A 22666-nucleotide genomic window follows, 5' to 3' on the forward strand; every position below is an offset into this window, starting at 1 on the left:
TACTCTCTTCTTTGTAATTATTTGTTTTCTGTTTTATTCCTCCACGAGACTAGATTAAACTCCTAGTAGGTAAGGACTATGTGTGATAGGTCTTCTGACTGTCACAGTGCTTACCATGATGTCCACACAGTTAAACATGTACTAATGTTTAATGTACATTTTGCACAATTACAATATTTTAAAAGTAAAAATAGAAAATCAAAATTCAAATATGCAAGTACATACGTCACTCCAAAATATCTTTAAATAAGTCCTAGAATGATAAGAATTGTTAAAATTATTAAATTACTAAAAGCTAACTTAAGCCTACATAAAATTTTGATATTGTTACATTAATAACTGATCAAAGTTTACAAGAAAACTATATACTTCCCCAGATTTTCATTGTTCAGCCTTAAAAATGGAAAAAATGAGGGCTTGATAATTTCCCCCAAGAGCAAACATTTCTTTGATTAATTCTTAAGGGGAGTAAAGCTATTAAGTCTGTTCCCACCACTGTCCTCTCCCCAGATTACACATACATACACATATGTGCACACACACACGTGCACACACATACACACTAGCAGAATATTGTCTATGTGGTAGAGCCTGAGAAAAAACATTAATTCTCGCTTTCAGATATAATCTATATATCTATAGACTATATAAGCGGGGAGATACTGTTAAAATATTAATGAATATTGTAGAGATTTCTACCATATTTTGAGAAAATCACACATATGATGTACTAAGATGTGTATTTTGTTGGATGACTATGATGGTTGAACATTATTAAAATAAAACATAACTGTAGATGTCATTTTCTGGGTTACTTTCTTGAGGCACATTTGGAATTTCTATTATCTCTGGTTCTTCTGCTTTGGGATTTTCCTTCATTTCTGTAAAACAAAAAAAAATATGAAAATAGATTCAATGAACAGTATTGGGACAATTGGCTATCCATTTGGAGAAAAAAAAAAACTACCTCACTCTGCACAGAAATAAATCTCAGATGAATTAAAGATTTCAATATTAAGATACAATAAATGTTATAGAAACAATAGAATATTTCTTTAATCTTAAGATTTTAAAAGCCTTTCTAAGCAGACCACAGACTAAAAGCCATAAAGAAAAAGATTGACAGGTTTGAATCATTAAAAACTAAAATCATGACAAATTTGAGTAACTAAAAACTAACATTAAAATTTTGGTCATATAGATGTCCAAACCTCTATAAACAAAGTTAAACCACAAACAACAAGAATAAAAATGTTTATGACTCAACTTATATGTAGGCAAAGATTTAATAACTATTATTTAAAGAGATTTTTAATCAAAAAGATAGATATCCTAAATATAAAATGGAGCAAATAGTCAAACAGGTGATTCTCAAAAGGAAAAACTTAAATTCATAATAATCTTAAAAGCAAGCCTGGTAGCATAGGTCATCAAAAAAAGTGGAAATTAAAACAATTAGGTTGGTTGGTCTTTAAAAACTAGCAGACAGGCGCAGATTTTTAAAACATAATCATGTGCAGTGTTGGCAAGGGCGTGGGGACTAGGCACTTACACAAAGTCTTGGATTCTGTGAATTGCTACATTTGGGCTAGTCTGACTGAATGTATCCAGACTTTAAATCCTCGTACCCTTTGGCCCAGCAATTCAGTTTCTAGGAATTTATCCAAGGAAGTAATCAGATCAACTTAAGCTTCCAGTGCCTTAGTTTCCTTATCTATAAAATAGGGACATATTATTCATCCACTCGGGTTTCTAACAATGAATAAAGTAATTCACAAAAAATGTTTAATAGAGAGTTTGGCAGATAGAAAGTGGTATATAAATTTTAGTTAAACAACCGTTACTTCCCATGATGTTCATTGAACATTGTTATAACCGTAAAACTTGTCAGTAACCTAGGTGTTCATCATTATAAGGACTGGTTGAATAAATTGCTGTATATATAACATAATACTGGACGACTGTTACAAAGATGTCATTAGGATGGCCACAATGTATATGGCATGTAAAAAAAACAGGTTATAAAATAGAATGTACTGTACCATTTCATTTGTTAAAACAAAAACTTAACATTGGGGATCAGAGATAGGAAGTGGTATCATAGGGCACTTTATAGTCACTTAGATATTGCTTTAATTTATTATAATGAACATTTATAACTATCATTATAGCAATTTTATAATCAGCAAAAAGGAAGACATTTCTACTTGTTTGGCAAGAAAAGAGAAAACAAGATAAGCATTAATTGCCAAAAAGCATAAAATAATTAATTAATTGCCTGTCTTAACCTCACTGGGTTTAGAACAAAACCCTGAGAATCTGGTGCTGTGTTGATTAGAGGCGCGTCTCCAGCAGGGGACTCCTGTCAATACAGGTAGTGTTTCATATGTCTGCTTTTACTGTAATTTTAAAAAGGTATTTCCTCAAAACCTGTATTGCTTGGAACCCAACTTAAGCCCAGGTTTTTGTTGCACTCATATTTTAGGAGAAAGAGAAAATAAGCTACCAAAAGAATTTCTTTAGAAAACAGTTTCCTGGGGATAGGCTGCTAGGCTCAGCCCATTTTCTACACTGAGAACAGGACTGAACAAGGAGAGCCAAGGCTCTCAGTTATGTCCCTGAGACAAGTAAAATTGAATAAAGGTCACATTGTTTTTAAAATACTATGCTTTTCAGGGACAAATATTGAAATAGGTAAGCCTGTTAACTCCTATAACAAGGAGTTCCCTAGTATCAGGATCCTATTTTATGTCTTTGTATCTTTCTCAGTACCTTGAACCATGAATTTACTTGCCTTCAGTTTGCCATGAAATGTTATTTTTCTAGAAAAAAAAAACCTTTATTCACCAAGATTTTGTGTTAATATAAATGTAATTGTCCAAAATATTTTGCACATAATTGACTCTACATAGGGTTCATTTTTCTTCACCTACTAAAGCTTCCCAAAATGCATAGTATATACAGGTACCCACTATATACACTTATGGTTTCAATTATTTTCTTTAAATTACATGGAAATATACCAAATATCAAGTGAATGATAAACATTTTTCACTTAAAACTGGACAAAGACATCAAAGATACCTGTTGAGATAACTGGGATAACCCAGGATTGTCACAGAAGGCTATAAATCAATGGTCCAAGGGAGAGACGCCTATTTGGTGCTCTGATTATGAACAGGGAGCAGTTAAGAAATGGCAGTGTCACTAACTTGACCCCAGTAAGAAACCCATACCTTGAGGAAAAGTATAAACATCCTTAGCATCTTCCTGGTGTGCTTTAGAATCCTGGTCTTGGGGTCCACCTATTTCCTGGTATAGTTTGGGAAAGCATTCTTTAGGAACATCTTTGTCTTTATATGTCTTAGTAGAGAGGTCTTCAGGCCCAGGTGTTTCTTGGTAAATTTCAGGTGCATAGGCTTCAGGTCCTGGTGTTTCTTGGTATATTTCAAGTGAATATTCTTCAGACCCAGGTGTTTCTTGGTACATTTCTGGGGGATATTTATCAGGAACAGATGTTTCTTGGGTTGTTTTATGAGAGGGGTCTTTAGACATGGCAATTTCTTTATATATTTTATGAGAAAAGTGTTCAGGTTCAACTGTTTCCTGGTGTATTTCTGTAGCAAGCTCTTTAGGCACAGCCATTTCTTGCTGTGTGTTAGAAACAAAGCTTTCAGTCTCAACTATTCCTTGACCTGTTTCAGAATCGGGTTCCTCAGGCTCAGGTCTTTTCTGGTATGTTTCAAGAGTGGAGGCTTTGGGCATATCTGGTTTGGGATGTGCTTCAAGAGAGCATTCCTCCAGGTCAGTTGTATCTTCAGATGTTTTCGAAGAAAGGACTTTGGCTGCAATGTCTTCTTGGCATGTTTTAGGAGAGACGTCTTCAGGCTGAGCCATATTACGGAACATTTTGAAAGGCTGGTCTTGAAATATAGCTATTTCTTGGCACATTTTAGGAGAGAGGTCTTCAGATTCAGCCATATCTTGGCATATTTCAGAAGGTTGGTTTTGTACTGCTGTTTCTTGGTACTCAGAAGAATTTTCCTGAAGGGTAACACTTTCTTGACCTACTTCAGAAAGATGTTTCGCAGGCGCAACTCTTTGTGGGGACACTGCCGGAAGGAGAACTTCGGTCACACTCCCAGGTGGCTCGATTTCTTTCTCTCCAGGTGCTGGCGCTTTCTCCATCATTTCCTTTTCTAATTGTGATGGAAGCTCTACCTTCATTTCTGTATTTTGTTGTCTCTTTCTGCCTCTTTCGCTTCTTTTCCCTGTTCTTTGCCGCTTGTGTTTTTTCTCTCTATGGGGAAATCAGAATTACTATCAAAAATAGGCCTCCAGAATTCAAATAAATGTTTGGCAGTAACTGACCCAGGACTCCCACTGCCTTGTGGCATGACTTTGAACAAGCCACTTAATCTCTCCAGGCCTCAATCTCCTTGTGTGTACAATGAAGAAGCAGTGCTAAATGTTCTCAATTGTCCGGAGAGGAAATGACCCTTAGGACTTTTTTGTCTTTGATGACTCGTTCAACAAGCACCTTCTTAGTGAGCGGGGTGTGTGTGTGTGTGTGTGTGTGTTTGAGAGCGTATACTTAAACTTTGGTTATAGAAAATGTATCACTGATGTTATAAATGAACAGATTGACATTCTGTTTTACGTAATAGTCTCTTTGGGTTTAGCCTGTGTGAATTCGTTTCTCTATGCCAGTGGGGAAAACTGGTATGATTGTGTTGCTAAATCTGCAATGCAGACCTGCTTCACATCTGTGAAGCCTGCAGGTGATGAGCCTGGCTTGCTCATTTAATACAGTGTCTTCTTGCCTGGAGAATCCCAGGGACGGGGGAGCCTGGTGGGCTGCCGTCTATGGGGTCACACAGAGTCGGACACGACTGAAGTGACTTAGCAGCAGCAGCAGCTTAAGTAAAATAGGCTAAGAGGCTGCAGTGTGAGTCGAATGAGATGTACTATAAGCCGGGTCCAAAGCTACAAAAACATGTTCTTGAGGTAAAGCAGCTTGGTGAAAAGGTGTGAGTGGTCATATTACACCTACTTTGAACTGATAGTTTAAGATCTAAAAGATGGAAAGATATGCATGAGAACTGCAGCCAATGACAAATTGTTAGGTATTGCAAATATAACCAAATACAGAAGGCTAATACAGATGGACTATGGCAGGGGCGGAGCGGGGGGGCGGTGTGGGGGTGGGGGGGTACTATAAATAAAGCATTTCATCACTTTCTAAACTTACTGAAACTCTCTGTTCCATGCTATCTGCCCCATAGAGCCTTCTCTAACAGGCCACAGGACTGAAATGCTCTCCATGCTTACCACTCCTATAGGATTTATTATGAGGATTATGCTTAATGGAGAAACCCAAATTCTTTTAGTAAACTGGACATTCTTTCAAGATGAATGAAACCAGTGTTTTTTACACCTCTGCAGTTCTCATAGTTCACGCACACTCAAAAAATGTATACCCTATTCTTCTTTTGTTGTGTCTGAAAAATTCCCATAATTAATTTTTTTAAGACTGTCTCATCAAAACCAGTTTGAAGTCAATATTTTAAAGGTTTATATTTTAATAGTATAGTTTAAAAGAAATATTACAAATAATATAGAAGGTAGAAATAATATGATGATACGAAGGTAAAAATGATAGCTCAGCATTTTGAAGTTTAAGTCCAAGTAACCAAGGTAACAAGATAAATTTTAAAGTCCTTATTAGCAAATTTTTAAAAGATGATGTATAAATTTTTTTTAATTTGAGACGTTTTTAAAAACTGATGTACGTGAATTCTTCAGGAAACACTTATTATCTTAGAAATTAAATCCTAAATAATTTGTTATGTAGATCTCTATATGAGGGAGTCTGAGTAATACAATGTTTTATGTTCTTTCTGGTAGTTCCTCAAAAGATACAAATATATCTGTGTGGTCTAAAATTTAATCTGTACTCTTAATTATCAGCTATGTGATCATGGGCAAGTCAAACTCTCTATGCCTCAGTTTCTTCACAGGTAAAATGTAGTAAATAGTGTCTGCCCAGCCTCATGTAGTTGTTGTAAGAGCATGTAATAACTTACATGGATGAACTGTCCAAATAGAAATCTGTACTCATATTAATATAGAATGTACTATATATATATATATATATATATATATATATATATATAGTGCTTCCTCATGTCAGGCACTGTTTTAAGTAATTTACTTATTCTGTTATCTCATGTAATCTTCACATAGACTTACAAGGCAGATACTATTATAATCTCCATTTTGCAGATGAGAAAACTGAAGCACAGTTTTCTGAGTAACTTGCCCAAGGTGAAATGGCTGGGACATGAGAGAGCTAGTCTTCATATCAAGTCATCTGACTTCAGCCACCGGGCTCTTAACCATTACACTCTGTCCTTTCTCTCTGGAACTGAGGTTTCACTGTAGTGAGAACAGCCCTCAGCAGTCTAGAAATGAGTCACAACAGCAAGACCAGCCCACTACCAAGAGGCTCACCAAGGTTCCACCTACTCCAGTGATTTCTTCAGCTTTGGACCCCTCCCCCAACCCAATGAGTACAGAAACCCAATTCTAAGAGCATAGTGAAACCAGCCTCATCCATTTCTCGAGTCAGGGCTCAGCAACCAGCTCAAAGGGATTGATATATAAACCTGAAGACCAATTTTTAAATAAACTGTGAGAAAAGCAAAGTGACAATGCACTCTTTCTCTGTAGCAGGTACTTGCTGCTGCTGCTGCTGCTGCGTCACTTCAGTCGTGTCCAACTCTGCAACCCCATAGATGGCAGCCCACCAGGCTCCCCCATCCCTGGGATTCTCCAGCCAAGAATACTGGAGTTGGTTGCCATTTCCTTCTCCAGTGCATGAAAGTGAAAAGTGAAAGTGAAGTCGCTCAGTCGTGTCCGACTCTTCGCGACCCCATGGACTGCAGCCCACCAGGCTCCTCCATGCATGGGATTTTCCAGGCAAGAGTACTGGAGTGGGGTGCCATCGCCTTCTCCAGCAGGTACTTGGGAAGCCAATAATGACCAGAAGGTTGCTTGGTGAGTATGGAATTCAGGGAGCCAACTGGTATTCTTCAACAGAGTCACCTGTCAGAGGACCTGAGTACAGAAGTTTCCGCTACAACATATATGCATTCCTGAAAAACCCCACTTTCTGCAAAATCATGCACTAAAAGTGACAGCGCTTATGGGAAGAAAAAAATTTAGTTGGGGCAAATGAGTCAAATCCTATGCAACTTTATAACACTAGGATAAACAATAGTTGGTACAGGGGAGATAACTGGGATAGTCCAGACAGGCAGCTTTTTCTGTGGGGAGGCTGTCTTGGGGATGGTAAAAAATGCACAAAAGCACCAGTGTGAATGCAGGCTTTCAGTGCTGAGATCATTTAAATGAGGATGATGCTCTGAGCTAGCAGGGCTGCCGCAGAGTTGAGCACAGGAGGAAGTGCAACCTGCTATATGAGGAGATCTCTGCAGAGCTAGTGATGTCCTTCTCTGTGGAAGGAGCCCGGATGCAGGCTGAAAAGATTCCTGTCTACACAGCAGCCAAGTTGAAGGCTTTTTCCTTTCCTGCTGAAGTTTTTAATTCTATTCCCACTATTCTGGCTTCTTTTGACTAGGAAAAATTACATATTAACACAACTTCCACGTTAAACTGACACCACTCTCCTATTTACCAATTATATGTGAGCTAACTGGTGTTACAGAAACACACCTTGTGGCAGAACAGACAATATTCCGTCCACAGTGAGAATAGGAACTTAAAACACCTGCATTGTATGCTTTTTTAAAGATGATGCTTAGAAAAATGTATACCTATGTTATTTTTGCCACCAAAGGACACATTTTTCCAAAAAAGAAGCAATGCATAGCTAAATCTTAATCAAAATTCTGTAAAGGGACTTCCCTGGTGATACTGGATAAAAATCCAACTGCCAATACAGGGGACATGGGCTCAATCCTTGGTCTGAAAAGATTCCATATATAGACGAGCAACTAAGCCTATGCACCACAACTGTTCAGCCCTTGCTTCAGAGGTCATGAGCCACAACTACTGAGCCCATATGTTGAAACTACTGAAGCCCGTGCACTTAGAGCCCATGCTCTGTAACAAAAGATATCACCTCAATGTGAAGCCCGTGCAGCACAATGAAGAGAGGCCCCTGCAACTACAGAAAGCCCACATGCCGCAACGAAGACCCAGCACAACAACAACAAAAAAAAATTTTTTTTTTTAAAGAAGAAGAGAACTTAGATCAGTGGCACTCAACTGGGAGCAATTTTACCTCCTCTTCCCCTACTCCATGAGGCATTTGACAATGTCTGCCAGCATTTTTGGTTGTCATAACTGGGGAGGGAAAGTTCTATGGGTTTCTACCAATACAGTATACTAATGCATATATATGGAATTTAGAAAGATGCTAACAATAACCCTGTGTACGAGACAGCAAGAGAGACACTGATGTATATAGATCAGTCTTGTGGACTCTGTGGGACAGGGAGAGGGTGGGGAGATTTGGGAGAATGGCATTGAAACATGTGTAATATCATGTATGAGACGAGTCGCCAGTCCAGGTTTGATGCATGATGCTGGATGCTTGGGGCTGGTGCACTGGGACGGCCCAGAGGGAGGGTATGGGGAGGGAGGAGGGAGGAGGGTTCAGGATGGGGAGCACGGGTATACCTGTGGTGGATTCATTTCGATGTTGGGCAAAACTAATACAATATTGTAAAGTTTAAAAATAAAATAAAAAGAAAGTTCTATGGGTTTCTAGAGGCCAGTGATCCTACTATGCACAGCTTTAGTGACATCAGCGTTGAGAAACCCTGGCTTAGATGGATGTTGTACTGTGGCTCTTTGGGTTCCCCTTTTCTACCTCCAAGCAAGCAATACCTCTGCTTTCACAGTTATAGTCTACACGGGGCCGTTAGATGCTGCCTACTGTATAGTCATGCTCATGTCTTCCCTCCCTGAGATTCCATACAGCTGACTTTGGACACAGGAACTCTCAGACTCTTCCATCACTCATTTACAGACGTTACTTTGGTTTACTCCATGGAGAGTTAACTACACTCATTAAAGAAGAATTTTACTAATAGAAAGCTTAGAGAACAAGCTTGGGGGTCTTCTCAATGGTGTCTCCTACTCCCAACAATGGTTATATTACTAAAGTGGTTGAACAGCAGGCCTCTCTACAATATACATAATTTGATCACCTGGTAAAAGAGAGCAGCAATAAGATTCTGTTCCCATCACTTTACTAGCTGTGTGACTTTAGGCAAGAGATTTAACCTTCAGAGACTTGGTTTCTTTCTTTTTTTTGTGGAGGCGGGGGGAGATGAATATGGATAACAGCTCCTGATTTGTGGGATTGATGGAAAGATAAACTAGAGTGTATAAAAGTTCTCAGCACCTCTTAACAAGTAACATATGCTAAGTAAATATCAGTCCCTTCTCCCTTGCAGTGATACTATACCGATATTGCCATTGTGAAGTTTGCTTTTCTTGTGCTTCAGCTTTTCTTTTTCTGAGTTGCTCTCTGTTTCGCAGACTCCAAGTTCCAATGACTTCTGTAGGATCAAAATGAAAGTTATGAGAGAGAGTGATGAATTATGGCGTTAACAGCAAGGAGTCCTATAGCAAAATGATAGAATCCCCTTGAGTGTCCAAGTTTTTCTCCTACCCTTTTGAGGACAAGGACTATCTCTTGTTTATCCTTGTGCCTCCTGAAGCATGCCTGGGAGCAAACATTCAGTCAACATTTTTTAAATGAAAAGATCAGTATTTGTACATAAATGTGCTATTAATTTCTTCAAAATAGTGTGCATATTGTACAAACATAAAAGTAAAGAAAAAACCAGCCATGTTCTGCCATCCTTAACATTATAACCTGTTTTCATTTCATTCCTCGTATTCATTCATCTGGTGTGGTTTAGTCGCTAAGTCATGTCCGACTCTTGCGACCCCATGGACTATAGCCCGCCAGGCCCCTCTGTCCATGGGATTTTCCATGTATTCATCTAGCCCCTATATTAAAGTTGCAATGATTACATACCACAGTTTTACCATTTATTAACCATCAGAAATAAATTCCATCATCTAGTCCTCATAATTGTAACTTTAGTGACTACATGATATTTAATCAAGTTGATGCATTCTCATTTATCCACTCATTCCCCTTATATTGAACATTTAGGTTGTTGCCAGTTTGTTTGGTTTTGTTTTTGTTGTTGTTGTTGTTTTTGCCACTGTAGATCAACTATAATAAGCAATTCACACACAGATTTTTTTTTCTTTTGTATTTTTTTCCTTTGGATGATGTTTCTCCAAGTTCTTTGGAATATTAAAGTTACTATCAACAACAGTACTGCTGCCATCCAAGACTGTGAAAAGTTAATGGGTCTTTGATGTAGAACTTCTTAGAGCCAGTGGAATGATTTCAAATTTGCACTGGGACCTCCCAAAGCGAACATACCTCATGGACCATGACATCTTTTGATTTTAGAACAGCAGTCCTTAATGGTGAACTTGGATGGGGAAAATTATACCTTTATTTTTACCAATCTAAATGCCCATTTCCTTATGACTTTGTCACAAAAAGAAATTATGGATTTTTTTCCATATCATATTACAGTTATTACAGATACCTTAGAATATCATTTATTTGAGATGAAATATTTGATTTGATACAGTGGTAATGAGATCCATCACTGGATCTTATTATTTAATGCACCTGTAAATAAGCACATATATTATTATATCAGTTTTTTATTTTGATACTTTTCTTAATATAATTGCTTCCTTTGTAATCATATGTAATTAACTTTATGTATTTAAAAAATTTAGTCTAAGAAGGTGTCTAGAGTTTCATCAGAAAGCCAAAGGGATCCATGGTGTACAAAATGTTTAAATCACTGTCTCAAGGCCTAGGGTTCTGCAAAAGCAGCCAAAATGCTGCTTTAGGATATATCCAAAGACTAAGATTAGTCAGTCAACAGAATAAACACTCTTATAGTTCTTGCTACTTATTGCCAGATACCTTTCCAAAAGTTACACTATATTTGTGCTACATATATGGCTGTACTTGTTTTACCACACCATCCATTATTGGGTATTTTCATGACTATATATATAATTATTTATTATTTCCTTGTGTTTCTCCTGCTTACTAGAATCTTAGTGCTAGAAGTCAGCTCAGAAAGTTATATAGCCCCTATTCTTCCTTTCTAATACATGAATGTACCCACCCAATGATGCCCCTTTTTTGCCAGACCCATACAAAGAGGAAAATAATCATAGCCCAATCCTTCCCAACAGCCACTGTCTCTTAAGGTTTCTTTCATTACCTGGAACATGGGTCTCTTCTTGATGATGATCAGGTGTCTGATGGAGCTTTGAGAGAGACTGGTCTTTTCCCAAATCCATCTTGCTGCAGTATCTTCCTGCTTTTGGTCTGACTTCCACAAGAAGCCTTTTTAAAAATGTCAAAAGTAACTAACAGTTAAAAAACACACACATAGACAAGTTCACTTGTCACTTGACTTCCCGCCTTAAAGTTTTATCTAGTTGGACCACAGCTGTTGGTTACTTCTACTTTCTTTATCATCCTGCACAGGTGTGAGCAGGGTCATGGCTGATGCTATGTCCTCGTCCGTCAGCACAGTGGCTAGTTACGCAGGCAGCCCCGCAGCCACAGGCTAGTATATCCCAGCCTCTGGTATGGCAGCCATTTGTCTCTGCATGCTCAGAAGTGCTCGAGTCTGATGTTCCTTTTCACACACAGAGGTGGCATAGCATAGGAAGGACATGAAGTTAGCACTTAACCAGCTCAATATCCTTGGACAAATCACTTCCCCTTTTTGTGACTCTCTTTCTTCATTTTCAAAGCAGGTAAATAATTCCTGACTTGCCCACCTCACATAGTTCTTGTGAACGTGAATATAATGAATGTGAAAATTATAAAGATGTGAAGTTAATCTTGTAATGTTTTCCTGCATGTGGCATTTTTCACCTTAACTGTATGCAAAATAATGGGAAGTCTTGCTGTTAGACTTAGATAATAGACAAAAAGATATGAATCAGGAATTCAAAACAAATTTGAACCCTCTTCTGCTCACCAGATCATTCATAAGTGACTCAAGACAACTAGTGAAATGCTCTGTATTAATCCAGGGAAGGTCAAAAAGCATTTCTTAATGAAAGTATCAGCACATTATGTCACAGAAATTGAAACCAAAGTTGAAACCAAAGGAATCACCTGTCTTCAATTGGTCACCCCATTTGTGAAGGCATAGGGGCACAGAGCACCAGGATTGTTCACCTAGGAAAGGAACACTGACTACCTCCTGATATGGGCAACTAGTCTGTGAGACGAAGGGTTAACAATGTGTCTGGAGTCAGATGTTGAGTTGAAGAATGTTTGAATTCCAGTGTTGCCACATTCCCTGATTCAGTTACCTTAGGCAACTTAGAAGGCAATGGCACCCCACTCCAGTACTCTTGCCTGGAAAATCGCATGGGTGGAGGAGCCTCGTAGGCTGCAGTCCATGGTGTCGCACAGAGTCGGACACGACTGAAGTGACTTAGCAGTAGCAGCAGTAGCAGTAGGCAACTTAGTTTTGGAGCCAGTACACTCCCTACAATATGGGAAAATATTGGTATGCATCTCATGAGGTTATTGAGATGATTGAATCAAACAATGTACTGGACCTTCCCTGGTGGTCCAGCAGATAAGAATCCCCTCCCAGTGCAGGGGCCATGGGGTCCATCCCTGATCTGGGAGGATTCTGCATACCAAGGAGCAACTAAGCATGCGCACGACAAACTAAGTCTGCACCCTAGAGCCCACCAGCCTCAACTACGGGAGCCCTCATGCTGCAACTACGGAAGCCCATACACCTAGAGCTTGTGCTGCAATAAGAGAAGCCACAGTAATGAGACACTCGTGCACCCCAACAAAGAGTAGCTCCTGCTCACCGCAACTATTGAAAGCCTGCACGCAGCAGTGAAGATCCAGGGCAACCAAAAATAATAAATAATAAAATTTTAAAATAATAAAAATAAAAACAAAAACTGGAAGTGTTCATTAAATTTAAAACAAAAACAAAAAAACAATGTACATAAAGCATTTTATAGGTGCCTGGCATATTGAATACATGGTGCCTAGAATATCTAGCCTGCTTAATAAATGTTTACTTTTCAGGCAAGAATACTGGAGTGGGTTGTCATTTCCTCCTCCAGGGGGATCTTCCCGACCCAGGGATCAAACCCCCGTCTCCTGTATCTCCTGAACTGCCAGTGTATTCTTTACCTGCTGAGCAATTAGGGAAGCCCTTTAATAAGTGTTAGCTGCTATTATTAGTAATAAAAATATAGTGGCAAGATTTTGGTAAGTCAAGTTACAGTTTAAATGTTTTAAAGAAACTCAGAGAAAATCTGAAGGAAATTCTTTATGAAGAGAAAACCTTTATCATGTAAATAGATGCCCTCCACATCCATAGACTCATAAGGCTTTAGCATCCCTTCCTAAACCATCTAGTCCCTCCTCCTATTTTATATACAGAGAAATTGAGAACCAAGGAAGGGAAGGATTCACCTGTCCTAAATTTTCTTACTTATTGCTATCAGCACATCTTACTGATTATAAGGTGGGTCATCTTGTCATGCTTGATCTTACCTGGGTAGGAAAATGTATGTGTGATATGAACATATGAGAGAAGCAAGCTTCTTAAACACACTGAGAATTCTATAACAAGCACTCCAGGACTTACCACCAAAACTTAATGTGGAATTTAGTGGCCAGATTCTAAGCTCTAGCTTTAAGTTTCTCTGTTCTGCAGACTTTCTCATAACTAAATCTCTATCTAAAAACTCAGACAGCTTTAGGGAGTCCCTATTTCAAGAAGTCCTAAAGGAAATGCAAAGTGTGATTTGTAATTTATCTCATGGTAATTTTTAAATTTTCTGATACAGGGTTTTAAAAACTCAAATACAGGTTTAAATAACTTTGAAAATTATAAGAGTGTTTTATAATTTAAACAGGCATTTTAAATACTAGTGGCCTTATTTGAGATGTTTTAAATCTGACTGACTAGGTTATTTCTTATGATAAATAAGATAAGCTTTTAGAATACTTCTGGGGCACCTTACAGAAGATGCAAAATTACTTCTTAAATACAGTTATCCTTAAAGCTTCTAAGACCCAGTTCAGTGATTCAGCAAACCTTACTGAATGTCTCCTCTGTGCCATGTACTAAGCAAGCTGTCAGGCTGCAGAGGTGAACAGATGTTTGTCTCTGGGTCCTGTGTACTGTGGGCCCATGGAGATATGCACATCTTTATTGGAGGGAAATAACATTTAGACTCTCTACACCCTGCTGCAGCCTCCCCAGGCTGATTCCACCCCTGCTTCATGTTCTGATATCTCGAAGCAGAATGTGGAGGGACTATGTGAAGGTGGGGTCTCAAGTTAACAGTAAAATTAGGCAGCAGTATTGGGTGGAGGGAGCTGGTGGAGGGAGTTTGGAGCAAACAGATTGGAAGTCAGGCAAGGTGTCTCTGGTGTGATAAGCAGGCCACAGCATGAACTTGTCTGGAACAGAAATAGCCATATAGTAAGTTCACAAGCCATAGTTCATTGTCCTTTCCCTCTGCAGTGAAGTCTAGAGTAGTTAGCAGAATGTATCACAGAATGTTAGGCATTAAAGACTGAATATTTTTAACAAATGCTGCCTCTTTCTAGGGTTATTTATATATCTACAAGATACCTCTCTCTAGGCCACAAATTCTCTGAGGATGGAGACCACTCCCGATTCACCTTTCTATCCCCAAGGTATAATCTAGTAGGAGACTTGGCCCAGAGCAGTCCCCATAAACACCCTCACTCCTGTATGCAGTGCCAGCCTCACGGGCGTGCAGCCTGTGCAAGTACTTTACACACTCAGGGGGGTTGACGCTGCTGTGACTTAATTATAGTAACACCATCATTTGTTCCAGAGTTCTTTCTACTGTCATTCACTGGCCCTGACCCATGTGCTGAAGACATAGCAGTTAAAAGATGTCTCTGCCCTTACAGAGCCTGCATGCTAATGGGAAGAAATCAACAATATGCGTATAAACAAAAAAGATGTATTAATATCAGATGGTGGTGAGAGCTTTGGAGAAAAGTAAGCAGGGAATAGGAATGAGGGTAGGATGAGGATAGGATAAGGAATGAGGGGGAAAAGCTGCTGGTAGTTGCTGTTTTAAACAAGGTGACAGTTGAGCAGAACTGGAGGAGACTGAGGGGCCAGCTAGGCAGCCCTCTTGGAGGACGTTGACAGAGAGGCACTGGTGAATGGCCCGAGGTGAGGGAGTGGCAGGAGGTAGGTTCTGAGAGGGAGCTTATTGCCCTTGTAGGGATTTCTACTCTGAGAGATGGATGATCATGGGATGGTTCTGAACAGAGGACTGACGCCATCTGATTTTTTTTTTTTTTTTGGCTGTGCCACGCGGCATGTGGGATCTTAGTTCTCTGACCAGGGACGAAACCCAGGCCCCCTGCAGTGGAGGTGTGGAGTTTTAACCAGGGAAGTCCCTGACATATTTTTAAAGGATTATTCTGTCTACTGTGTGAAGAACAGACCACGGGGACAGGGTGAGGAGGTGGAAGCAGGGAGACCAATTATAAGGATCACACATAATCTAGACGACTAAGGCTTGGACTGTAATGGGAGTGGTGAAGAAGAGGTCAGACTCTGGAGTAGCTTACAAATTGGATAGGGAATGAGCAATAAAGAGGCAAAGACAAGGTTTTGGTCTGATTGACCGGAAGGATGGAGTTACCATTAACAGATGAGGAAGACTGGGAGGAACAGGCTTGCAGGAGATGATCAGGAGTTTAGTCTGGGACATGCTGATAGACTAAGGAGAAAACAGCAAAGGAGCAGCCAGTGTGGGTGAGAATAACCAGGGCAGTGCAGGGTTCTGGAAGTCAAATGGAAAAACTGTTTCAAGGAGGGGGTGATCAACCATATCAAATTGTGCTAATAGGAAGGTAGAAGAAAGATTGAGAAGTGTCCTAAGAATTTAATTAATTATGGACTGGAGCCCAGAAAAGTTAAGTGACTTGGCCAATGACACACAGGCAGGACCAGTGACATAATTTACAGGGCCCAGTCCAAAATGAAGATGCAGACCTCCTCCTTCAAAAAGTGTTAAAAATGTCAAGACAGCTACAGCAGAATCTCGAATGCATCACAGGGTCCTACTTCCACATGCGCTTGCCTGAATCTTTGCAGCAAACTTATAAAAGAGCTGTTAGTAGCCTCGTTTTCCAGAGCATGGCACTGGTGCTCAGAGTGTTGAGGGGCAGTCTCCATGTGAAACCTGAGCCTGCAGCCTCCAAGTCTGGCCTTCTTCCTACTCAGACACTAGATATTGAGGGAAAGAACTGCCTTCCTGTCTCCTGACCCACGCGCAGCAGGCTTAAGTATTGAAGCCCTGTTCACGCACATCAGAGGTCTGGTTGAACTGGGCCGATGTGGGAAGAGGGAAACATGCGGCTAAGAACTTCTGCCCTGGGACTCTTTATGACAGGGGTGAAATGGGAGCATTGGCTACTATTCAGTGAGAAACATGACTTGATAAAAAAAGTGCCCCCAAACTCATGTAGCTTTAGGTCACATTGATAGAAATGAGGATGGTCACTTCACTACACATTGGCTTGTCATCCCATACGTGGAGGGTTATACTGTGAAGACCACGTGAACGGGATTTGAGAGCATGAAGGAAAAAAGAGCAAGGGATTTGGGGCTCTACCATTTCCTGACTGTGTAACTTGAGGGGAAATTGCTCGATTCTTTCTGGTCCTCAATTTCTTCCCTTATAAAGCAGAGAAAAAGTAATACCTCCCAGGGATTCTGGGAGGATAAAAGAAATCGTGAGAGCTTTCTATAAAATGAAAAGCACTGCACAGACAGACATGCCATAAACGCGGGCAGCATTAATAGTATTATTAGAGAGTTCTTATGATGCACCTGGGCATTTTCCTGAAGTGCTTTTGGGTGGAAAAAGTAAAGAAAGGGAAGCTATCATATGCCTTTTTTTCCCTTAGTGTTCTTTCCTTGCTAAAATACCTTTTCAAAGCTTTTAAATTCTTTTCTAAGAGTTGATCAAGCTTTGTTTTCCTGAGTGGAGAGGGAGAGTTTCTCAGTTTCCTCTTGTTTCATAGCCTGTTGATATGTGATAAATAAGTCCCCTGTCTCTGCTGAAACAGATGCTGCCGTACACATACAGATAACATGGTCTCAGACTTTAGAATGGCTGTAACCTGACTTTCAATCTAGTTTGTTTTGAATTCCCTCCTCCGGCCTCCTCCACCAATATTGCTTTCTACGTCTTAATGTATAGACGGTAAGCATCTCTGGATAAACACTGATGTGTGGTCATTTAACTGAGGAAGAACAATACTGCTCCCACCTTGATCCCCCATCACATCACTGTCCTTACATTCCTGAACTTTCAGAACAGTATACACTCACGTCTACCGCTTCCTTTTCCCCACATCACTTCTTCTTTCCTTTGCATCTCCAATCTAGTTTTCTCTTCCACACATTGTTCGCTCATAAGTCAGCAATGACTTCCTAATGGCCAACTCTGGGGATCCCTTCTCAATTCTCTCTATGACCTCACTGTAACTCACAATTCCTCTGAACACTTCTGTCACTCTCTTCTTGGTTTTGGTGGTAATGTTCTTCATCCCTCCCTCCTCCCCGTCATCTTCCTCCACACACTTCTTTTTCACTCTTCTGGCTGTGAGAAGTACTACTCAAGGATGACTCCTTGAGTCTCTTCTCTCTCACACTTAGGCAGTCAAGCCAACTGTATACCTTTAGCTATTCTCCCTATGCAGATATCTTCTAAATAATTATCGGTCTGAGTTCTAAGATCACATTTTCAAGTGTCTCTTGAATATTATTCTTCACCTGAATATCTCACTGCACCTTAAAATTAGCATATCAAAAAGCAAATATATTTTTCCCCTAAAGCCAGGCTCTCCTGTGCTTTATTTCTGCCATTCTTAACTATTCTGCTGTAGAAGAGCAAAGAGCAGCACCATGTTCCTGGCTGTCCAGTTCTAACTGGCGATCCAGTTCAGAACTCTCTTTGCCTCTGCCCCTTCACTTGGCTTTTCACATCCAGCTGGACACAGTTCTGTGAGTTCATTCTTCCCAGTGTCCCACATACCCGTTGCTTTTTACCAATGGTAAAATACCATTGCTTTTCCCCAAGCCATCATCCCAGTAGGGGAATCTCAACTTTTCCTTGAAAGTATTGGAGAAGCTTCTTAAGTAGTTAATTTCCTTCTATCTCCCCTCACCTTCCCCAGATTGTCCTGCACACACAGCCAAAACATTCCCCATAAAATAAAGCTGGCTCTGAGGGCTTCCTGGGTGGCTCAGTAGTGAAGAATCCACCTGCCAATGCAGGAGACATGGGTTTTATCCCTGATCCAGGAAGATCCCACATGCCAGGAAGCAATGAAACCCGTGTGCCATAACTATTGAGCCTGTGCTGCAGAGTCCCAGAACTGCAACTACTGAGCCCATGTGCTGCAACTACTGAAGGCTGAGCACCCTAAAACCCATGCTCTGCAACAAGAGAAGCCAGTGCAATGAGAAGCCTGTGTATGACGATGAAGAGTAGCCCCTGATCACCACAACTACAGAAAAGCCCAAGAGCTATGAAGACCCAGCACAGTCAAAAATAAATAAAATTAAAAAAAAAAAAAGAAACTTTGGCTCTGAACTGGTCACTACCCTGCTTAGAAGCCTGAAAAGTCTCAGTATTTCATGTAAAATAAAGACTAAATTTGTCAGCCTTGTATTTAAAGTCAATTTCCCAATCCTCTCCCCCATGACTTCCTGACAATACCCAATGATCCAGTCAAATAGTGGCACTTGCCCCCCCATTTTGGCCTTGACTCTGTCTAACACCCACAGTACCTCTACTCACACCTCCTGGCTGTTCAGTGCTCCTCCCCTGTGTCTGCCCATCCATATAGTGAGTGCCTCTATCACAAAGCCTTTGATGATGATCATGATGATGGTATGCTGGTTACTCTACAAACCATAATAGGCAGTGACATGTTACAACATGTTACAAACGCTTGAGATCACTTAATTCTTCTAAGGAGTATTATCCCCATTTCTCTGATGAGGAAATTATGGTTTAAAGAATTTAGATTACATGCCAAGGTCACATAAGCTCATAAATGCTGTAGTTAGGCCTCAAGACCAAAGCAGTCTGACTCCAAAGTTCACTGATTTAACCATTCATTCTTTTCTACTACCTTTCCTATATAGGGGTGATTTCTCCTTTCTGAGCTGAAGTGTCACTCGATCTGAGCCTCTTTATGATAAATATCATGTAATGTTTTTCATCTTACTGTTCACATACACATATCTTTTCTATAATATTCATTCAGTAAACATTTATTGAACACTTACTTCATGCCATCCCCTTTACTAAGAACTGGAGAAGAGACAAACAGGAGTCCTTTCCTCCAAGGAACTTAGTCTAGTTGAGGGTGGTAGACAGCAAGTAACTAAATTTAGAATATAATTCAGTGTGATAATTTCAATATCAGTATTTCAGTATGTTCCAAGAGTAGAGATAGAGTCTTTAATTTTGCTGTCATAGAAGTGGAAAGATAAAGATATTGAATAGTGCATCCTCTAGCCGTATTTCTCTTTAATTGTACCTGCTTTGGAATGACTCTACATCGGTCAACAAGTAGAATTGGGAAAATGATGAGGTTCTATGTGTGTAATAGTACTACATGTTTTCTTCACTTTACAATAAATAGTATGAACCCTTTCCCCTTTTATTATGGAAATAATAATAGCCAATACTTATTGAGTACCTGCTTGTCTTATTCCAGGCAGTCTTCTAGGTATCTTTACATATGATAATTCGTTTAGTCTTTACAACAGCTTTTAAGGCAGGTACTATTGATAACTCTGTTCTGTAGATGAAGAAACCGAAGCACAGGTATTGAACCTGTGCCCTAAGTCACACATCTAGTAAGTGGCAAAATTGGGTGGTTTGGATCTAGGAGGCCATTTGCTTAACCACCTTACTGTCCTGCCTCTCAATTCTACTCCTTTGATATTTAATAGAATAAGGCAGAAACATATTTTCTTTTTCAGTCCCTTCTCTCTTTCTTTCCCTTTTCCCTCTCCCTCATTCTCTCCCTCTTTCTGCAATTTGTTGCCTATGTAATCTGTGCCCCCAAAGTATGTACAGTGCTGAGAATACAAATGCAAATAGAAACCTCCATAGAAAATTAAGAGGACACAGAGGTGGGACATCCAACCAAGATGAAGAGATGAGGTCAAAGGAGTCTTCCCGGAATATGTGATCTCGAGCTTAGCTTTGAGAGTGAATAGGAATTTGCTACTATGACACAGTCAGGCTCAGAGGAACAAACACAGGCTCCAGAGTCAGATCTAAGTTCATTCAAATCAGATTCTGTGTGGCCAAGATCTTCCAGCATCGATTCCCTTATATATGAAATGGGTATTACTACACTTACCTTCCATGATTATTATGAGAATTAAGAATGATGACTCTTGAGGACTTCCCCGGCCATTCAGTGGTTAAGACTCCACCTTCCAATACAGGGGTGCAGATTCAATTCCTGCTTGCGGAATTATGATCTCACATGCCAAGCAGTGTGGCCAAAAACAAACAAATAAATAATTTTATAAAAAGAATGATGACTGTTGGAAAGCATCTGGCACATAGCAGACTTTCCTGTTCTGGCTGTCATTATGATTGTTCATAATCTCAATAACAGTAAGTGAAATAGAACCACTAAATAATAAAGCTAAGTGAGGCATGAGAGTTATTTTATAGAGGGAGTCAATGTTACACAGGCCTAGTGGCAGCTGGAACCGGAATCCAGATCCTCTGAGAATTCTACCATTTTCCCTTTACCTGACTGCTATTCCGAACCCTTCTGTCTACAAGTCAATCTACCTTGTCCCCTGGTTTGATGAAGTATTTCCCAAACTTTCCAATTGTTACATTCTCTCTTCATGATTTTTGCCATATTCTTGTCATAACATCTTCTGTATTATTATTTATTTAATGATTTCTTAAAATAAACTTATTTTTACTGAAAGTGTTTAAAATGAAAATTTTATATCACCAATGTCAATGGAAAACCAACAATATCACCTGTGAAGTCACAGGTTTGTGGTATATAACAAATTCTTCTAAGGCATATTTAAATACACACCAAACTATTAAAGTAAAAGATATTTCATCTGAAATTTTCTATACTACCCCAAGCGGAATGAATGCATACCACCTCTTGAGAAATGCTAACCTATGCAATTAATCACTGAATTCTTTTTATTTCACAGAATTTCTAGATCATGTCCAAATTATCCTAAAACCAAACTGCCCTTTACAGTACCTCATTTATAATTCAAAAGGGACAGAACAAAAGACTCAAAATCATTCCCTGTCCTGCCACTGACCCAGTATTATTCATATCAGCTACTCCCCACAGGGTCTCTAGTTGAACATTAACCTCTCCCATTTTTGCTTTCTTCATCCCTTGGAATTTTAGCTACTCTGGCATAGAATATGTACTAGTACCTAACATGATGGTTTCATCTTTTAAAAAATATTTTTTCATAATTAAAAAAAATTAACTTGGCTGTGCTGGGTCTCCCTTGAGGCGAGCGGGGGCTGTTCTCGAGTTGCAGTGCATGGGCTTCTCTTGTGGAGTACGAGCTCTAGGTGCTCCACTTCAGCAGTTGCAGCATGCAGTCTCAGTAGCTATGGTACGTGGCCTTAGTTGTCCCGCCTGAGACATGTGGGATCAAACCCATGTCCCCTGCATTAGCAGGCAGATTCCTAACCACTAGACCACCAGGGAAGCCCCACTTAGTCTTCTTTATTGGGAAACTTCACCTCCCTGCTTCCAGTAGATTACATCCCCTGGGCTTGATGTTTAGAGTTAGAGTAACCTAGACGAGTCCTTGAACTTGGCTGATGAATCGCAACCTTCCAAATGGTTCAGACCCAGTGCCCGCTGAGGGCCCAGCACAAGGTATACATTCAAGTAAACGGTCATCACCTGAACCAGTTGAGGTAGAGGGGACTCTAGCTAGAACTGCTGCCACTAGATGGACATAAAAGGCAATTGCACCATTCTCACCTGTCAACCAGGCTCTGGCATTTCCCCTTGGAGGCAGCCGACCTTGCTCCCTTATTCTCTTGACGCTCTCTGTTCCCCCTCCCTACAAGTCCTCCTCTGAATGAATTAGCATCAAGGATGTTTGCATACCGAACACTAAGCTAACTGATATTCTGCCACAATCTGTTCAACAAATGTTAGGCTTTTTTGTATTTTGTGTGTGTGTGTGTGTGTGTGTGCATGTGTGTGTTTTAGTGACACTTTGGTTGTATTTTTAGCCAGGTTGGAGAGGGAAGAGAGGGAATTACTTGGGCAGGCAGAAAACATATTTCCAGGTCTTTCCTCGTTGGTATTCTCCTAAGCGGCTGTGAACACTCTTAACAGATGGAGCTCAAGATGTGATCAGATCTGATTTTATCAGCATGTATCCTGGGCAAGTTCAATGTGAGG

The 22666-nt window shown here is 39.9% G+C and overlaps 1 protein-coding gene across 2 annotated transcripts; it reads right to left on the minus strand.

The window, feature by feature from the left end:
• Window positions 1-723: 723 nt before the first annotated feature.
• HEMGN (hemogen) lies at window positions 724-19103 on the minus strand. 2 transcript variants are annotated; one of them, XM_086416022.1, is made up of 5 exons: window positions 19018-19103; window positions 11370-11494; window positions 9500-9593; window positions 3237-4300; window positions 724-881 (listed from the first exon to the last, which is right to left on the minus strand). In XM_086416022.1, exons 1-5 carry the CDS (start codon window positions 19101-19103, stop codon window positions 775-777), a joined length of 1476 nt encoding a protein of 491 aa, XP_086272148.1. In that variant the 3' UTR covers window positions 724-774. The 2 variants fall into 2 exon arrangements, with proteins under 2 accessions (XP_086272148.1, XP_086272147.1); XM_086416021.1 differs by having other exon boundaries at window positions 19008-19035.
• Between the last annotated feature and the right edge of the window lie 3563 nt (window positions 19104-22666).

The sequence above is a fragment of the Bos grunniens genome, chromosome 8 (genome assembly GCF_055505025.1).
Source record: "Bos grunniens cultivar Pamir isolate PY7600 chromosome 8, Bosgru_T2T1.0, whole genome shotgun sequence".
Taxonomy (NCBI): domain Eukaryota; kingdom Metazoa; phylum Chordata; class Mammalia; order Artiodactyla; family Bovidae; genus Bos; species Bos grunniens.

Bases quoted from the DNA above. Each gene is read 5' to 3' on its own strand.
- HEMGN (XM_086416022.1), bottom strand. From the start codon at position 19,103: ATGATCATCATCAAAGGCTTTGTGATAGAGGCACTCACTATATGGATG. The intron at 11,495-19,017 runs GTGAGTAGAGGT...ATTTTTAAAAAG, and splicing joins GCACTGAACAGCCAGGAGGT to GCTTCTTGTGGAAGTCAGAC. The intron at 882-3,236 runs GTATGGGTTTCT...TTTGTTTTACAG, and splicing joins TGTTTATACTTTTCCTCAAG to AAATGAAGGAAAATCCCAAA.